This window comes from Terrapene carolina, unplaced genomic scaffold (genome assembly GCF_002925995.2).
Source record: "Terrapene carolina triunguis isolate 2854851 unplaced genomic scaffold, T_m_triunguis-2.0 Scaffold58, whole genome shotgun sequence".
In the NCBI taxonomy this organism is placed as follows: domain Eukaryota; kingdom Metazoa; phylum Chordata; order Testudines; family Emydidae; genus Terrapene; species Terrapene triunguis.
In genome coordinates this window covers 63916992-63922749 of record NW_020664409.1, presented here as the reverse complement: position 1 = coordinate 63922749, position 5758 = coordinate 63916992, and the positions used below count along the sequence as shown (strand labels likewise).

The window sequence follows — 5758 nt, the reverse complement described above, 5'->3', positions numbered from 1 at the left end:
CCAATAATATGGGCAATTCAATGAAATGTACACTGTGAAGCTGGGTGAATAGCTTAAGTTAAAACAGATGGGATGCTTAAAGCAACTAGGCTAGTAGATGGAGCAGAGGAGCAGCCCTGGGGAAAGCTAGGTTTCCTGGTGCTGCCTTACTATGTGGTGGTGGCCATCCCCCTTAAGGTCTTTTTGTGACTAAGTTCCCCATCTGTGAACTCAAAACTATCCACCTAGTAAGGGGACCCTTATTTGAAAGGCCTTGTGTAAATTAAGTATTATTTGTATTACTGTAGCATTTAGGAGCCCCACTCATGGACCAAGACCCCATTGTGATTGGTCCATCAATGGTTATTAGCCAGGATGGGCAGGGATGGTGTCCCTAGCCTCTGTTTGCCAGAAGCTAGGAATGGGCAACAGGGGATGGACCCCTGGATAATTACCTGTTCTGTTCATTCTCTCTGGGGCACCTGGCACTGGCCAGGGTCAGAAGACAGGATACTGGGCTAGATGGATCTTTGGTCTGACTCAGTATGGCCATTCTTATGTGTTGTACAAACAGAACACAAAGCTGATCTCTGCCCCCAGGAGCTTCCAGTCTCAGGCAAGAGAGAATAGATAGCTAGGGAGAGAGAACAGGCGAACACAAGGAACCAGCACCCTTCAGCCTCAGAGGCTGTGGGCTTGGCACACCAGCAGCCAGTCAAGGTTTTTGTTTGTGGGCATCAGGGCAGGGCAGTTCTGAGGAGAGACTGGAGGGAGGCTAATGAGGTGCCTCTGCAGGTGTTTACCAGCAGGCCCCCAACATGTGCGGGCCGGCGTGGGAGAAAGCATGGAGGCGCTTGGTTGCCAGTGCACCACAGCTAGCAGGGGAGGCTGGCCTGGCGGGCTGATGGGCAGGGCGAGGGGGCATTTCAGTAGCGAGCCAGAGCCCATCGCTGTGAAGGGCCCGGGACACGCAGGGAGCCTTAGCTCACGGTATGAAACTATCTCACCGAGTGTCTCCGCCCGAGAGCTCCCAGGGCTCTGCCGGCCGGCCGGCGGGGGAGGCACAGAGCCCGGCGGGAGGATAAGGGAACCGAGACGCGGGCGGGCGGGCGGAGGCCGCCCCGCGGGAGTTGGCAGGGCGAGCCGGACTCCCCGCGCGGAGGGCGGCTCAGCCCATAGCCCGAGCGCAGCCGCCGCGGGCCCTGTCTATCCCTCGCCCGCCCGGCCGGGGGAGGCTCACACGCGGCGGCCGCCGCTGCCGCACGCACCGCCCAGCGCCGCAGCCGGCCCCGATTGGCCGCCAGCCGGGCACCGAGCAACTTTCCCACGGCCGCTAGGCCACGCGTGCGGCTCAGCCAGCGCCTGACTGGCTTCCGGCCCAGCCAATCGCGCACCGACGGGGGCGGGCTCCGAACGCGGCCATGTGTAGCTCCGAGCAGCCCCACCCCCAAATAGCGCCGGGGCAGGGGGAGGAGGCGTGTCGCTGGCCGGCCTCCCCGCCGGCGGCTATTGGCTGCAACCGGCGGCGCGTCCGCCAATCAGGAGAGCGGGGCCAGCGAGTGGCTACAATGTGATGTCTGTGGCCGGCGGCGCCTGGCGTCCCCCCTCCCGCGGGTAAGAGGCGAGGCGTGGGAACGGGATGGGGGAGACGGAGCTGGCGGAGCCAGAGGTCGAGCGGCAGCGGGGCGCGCACTGAGCCAGCGAGCGAACCCGGGCCCGGTCTCTGCCTCCCACCCGCCCCCCTGCAGCCTCCCCTGCCCGGCAGCGGCAGCATGAAGCGGGCGCACCCCGAGTACAGCTCCTCTGACAGCGAGGAGCTGGACGAGCCCGTCGAGGTGGAGAAGGAGAGCGCGGACGAGAATGGGTGAGGAGGGGAGCGGGGGCGCTGTGCCCCAAGGGGCATGGGGTGCGGGGGCCGGGGGAGGCGCCCGTTTGCGGCGATCCGCGGGGGAGAGGCACCCGGGGTGTGCTCTGTGTCTGCCGCGGGCAGGTAGGCTCCCTGCCCTGGCGGATCGCACCTTTGCCTCCCGGAGTCCCAGTGCGGAACTGCCTCAGCCCACGCGTTGTTATTATGGGAGCGGCTGGGTTGATCCTTCCTTACAGCCCCATTCTCTCACTCCCGGCATCTGCGCTAACTGTTTGTGGTTCATTTCAGAAACTTGAGTTCAGCTCCAGGTTCAATGTCTCCATCCGCCACCTCCCAGATCCTGGCCAGGAAAAGGCGCAGAGGGGTGAGTCCTCTTGCACGAACTACTGATACCCTCCCAGGGTCAAGCTGCTTTGCCCCAGCCTGCCTTTTGCAATCAACGCTGAAAACCTGTCTGTTTTACTCATAGATCATCGAGAAACGTCGCCGGGATCGAATCAATAACAGCTTGTCGGAGCTGAGGAGACTGGTGCCAAGTGCTTTTGAAAAGCAGGTAATTCACATTGGGTTCTGACTATAATTAGTGCATAGGTGACTCAGTCACAAGGACTGCAGACTAGAAGTGGTGTTCCATTTTACCCTTTTATAGTTCATTTTGCACTATTTCTGCCAAACTCTTTTTTAGATCTTCTAAAAATTGACCTATTCTACCCCCTCTCTTTTCCTGCTCTCTTGCTCTCTCTTTTTCAAGGGATCAGCCAAACTGGAAAAAGCTGAAATTCTGCAGATGACTGTGGATCACCTGAAAATGTTGCATACAGCAGGAGGCAAAGGTAATCTTTTATCTGACAACAGATTCAATAGTCCTGAATAAACTCTGATTACAGCAACAAAGTTGTAGTAAGACCAAGCAGCATCCTGAGCCCTAACTGAATGTCCCACAAATTTGTCATCTGATATGCTGCATGCAGTGGGAGGAGAAATCAAATGGAAGTATGTGTATACACTACTGGGTAATTCAGTATTTCCTCTTACATGGAACACTGTATAGTCTATTTACTGTTCTATGTTAAGTGCAGATTAGGCTGTTGTAGACTATAGATAGACGCTGTGTTGGGAAAACAATTGGTTATCCAAGTTTCTTTAAGGTTATGGCAGCACTGTGAAGTGAAGTAACTTTCAGCCACTGAAGAGAAACACGAGCTCTCTCCCCCACCTTCCCCCCACCGCCTGCCTAAAACAAGTGGTCTATTTGGGATCTTTTTGGCTGTTTAATGTTATAGGTTGAAATGGGTAGTGGAGGAGCTAACACAAATGGCAATGTATAAATTGATGTTTGAGAACCGACAGCTAGTCTGTGAAAGTGGCCTATGATTAGTTACATGTGTGTGACTAATGAATTTCACTGTTCAGTGGCTTTGTGTCCATTGATGTTGCTAGCATTGAAAAATACATCTCTTCTCTTTGTGCATTCTTTGCTGGTAGTGTGCAGTTTCAGCTTACACATGCCAATCTGCGACTGGTCCTGGGACTCGCAGCATGACAACACAGATACTATAAAAGAAAAACGTGTTAGACCGTAGAAGAGTTTTTGGAAGCCATTCTGTGTTTGGGGAAAATTGCAACTATATAACCGTCACACTCAAGGAAAATGTGCTTGCAGGGAATGTGGAGGATGCAGTGTAGCCAATGACTAAAAATGGTATTTTAAGACTCCACTCTTTGTTCCTTTTTCTTAGGCTATTTTGATGCCCACGCTCTTGCTATGGACTATCGGAGTTTAGGATTTCGAGAGTGCCTGGCTGAAGTAGTCCGGTACCTTAGTATTATTGAGGGTCTGGACACTTCTGATCCTCTTCGAGTTCGACTGGTGTCTCACCTCAATAATTATGCCTCTCAACGGGAAGCAGCAAGTAGTGCCCACACCGGCATTGGACATATTCCTTGGGGCAGTGCCTTTGGACATCATCCTCACATCACTCACCCGTTGTTATTGCCTCAGAATGGGCACAGTAATACCAGTACTACAACGTCTTCCGCAGAACCACATCACCAGAGCAGAATTGCTGCTCCACATGCTGAAACTTCTTCACTGAGACTGCCCCCTAATGGCAGCATTGGACCAGTGCTCCCTGTGGTCACCTCTACTTCCAAACTATCTCCTCCTCTGCTGTCCTCCATGGCATCCTTGTCTGCGTTCCCCTTTTCATTTGGTTCGTTCCATTTGCTGTCGCCTAATGTACTCAGTCCATCTGCACCAGCACAGTCGGCAAACCTTGGCAAGCCCTATAGACCGTGGGGGACTGAGATTGGAGCCTTTTAAGAACTAATGGTTTAGCGCAGGGTGAGGGAAGCTTAAAAACTCAGCTGAGCTGCTTTTATTGCCAACTTCAATTTTAAGTTCTTAAGTAACTGAGGCAAAGGTACAGTTCAAGCTTAACAAAGTTTGTCTAAAAACTGAAGTGTTTGAGTTTTTTACATTTTTGTATTAGCAGATTTTAAAACAAAAATGAGTTGCTGAAGTTTGTCCAAAAATAAAATCACACTAGTGGATGTTAACACTTGTGCTAGGTTTATGCTGAGTGTTTAACTCACTTTGTAAACAATTTGTCTCAAATGATTCCATTTTGCCTGAGAACATTGGACCCTTTTTTAACATTTAGTGTATTTTTGTCTATTACTGTTAGTGACAGCTTATTTTTAGTTTTAATTTTTCAAAACTGCTATTCTCAGCATTAACATAACTTGTGTTTTTGTTAATATTTTGACATTAAGATATTCTTTTGTAAACTGTATTCTGAGTTTTATATTTCTGAACAAAGCGTTGACAAATCAGATTGACCAGGTTTATGCCAGAAAAGGAATTCTGTGTCACAGGGCTGGGTGGGTTTGGTGATCTTATCCTAGTCCTAGTCTTATCCTAGTGGACATTTATCACAACTCAGCACCACTGCATTATTTCTTTTGGCATAAGGAGGGGCAGTTTTTTTTTGCTCAAGAGTAAACTACTACTAGAATAGCAAAGGTGCTACTGATCAAGTGTGAATTGCTTTGGTGTTGATTTAGGTGGGGTCATGGGGGAGGGAGACCAACACCTTATACCACTTTACTGGCCAGAGCCAATGCTAAACAATTGTGTGGATTCAGAACCTGATCTTGGTTACAATGGAGTAACTCTGTTACCCTAAATTTATACTTGGGTAACTGATTTCACCCCAGGAGCTTCAAAATTGCACCTAAAATAAATTGTGGTGGTATTTAAATAGCCAGAGGAATGGTACAGTGGAAACCCGTTCCGGGCATAAGCTTGTTTTGTAACAAATGTATTCTCTTAACTGGTCAATTTTCTATTGTATTTTACTTTGAGATGCACCCAGAGGTGATTCCTCCTATTTTACAAGGGCTCTGCTGCATTCTTGTATATATTCTGGTTGGGTTTCATGAGACTCTCATTTTGAACAGGTTTATTCTGTCAAGAGGTATTCTTTAGTGGGCTCCACTGAATTGGGTTTTGTCGCTTTTGTATTTGTGGCTAAATAAAGGAGAAAGAACAAACTATTTTGAATGACATTTTTGTCTGATGTGTCAATGGGGAATCCTGTAGCCACGGGTACCATCTGAGAGGTTGCAGAACTACTACTTGTTCTTTCTGTGACATATAGTTGCACAGTGATGTTAAGTATGTCTTTAAATGTTACTGTGTACTTTTCTACTACGATTCAGTACACAGAGTAGTGCTATGTCTCAGGATATAGCCACGTTTCAGAATCAGGCTTAAAAAATGAGTATTAAGATTACTTTTTTGCTTTTCACATGCTTGCCAGTCCAAGGAGGATAAGGTGAAAGACACCAACATCGGCCTAGAGAGGAGGGTGAAGTTGGACTGCACATGCTGGTAAAGGCCACGTAAAT

At 49.7% G+C, this 5758-nt stretch overlaps 1 protein-coding gene across 1 annotated transcript; it reads left to right on the top strand.

The window, feature by feature from the left end:
* Positions 1 to 1546: 1546 nt before the first annotated feature.
* HEY1 (hes related family bHLH transcription factor with YRPW motif 1) lies at positions 1547 to 5411 on the top strand. Its single transcript, XM_024209010.3, has 5 exons — positions 1547 to 1843; positions 2135 to 2210; positions 2316 to 2399; positions 2598 to 2679; positions 3586 to 5411. The coding sequence occupies exons 1-5, from the start codon at positions 1752 to 1754 to the stop codon at positions 4167 to 4169; spliced, it is 918 nt and encodes a 305-aa protein (XP_024064778.1). The 5' UTR covers positions 1547 to 1751; the 3' UTR covers positions 4170 to 5411.
* The last annotated feature ends 347 nt before the right edge of the window (positions 5412 to 5758 follow it).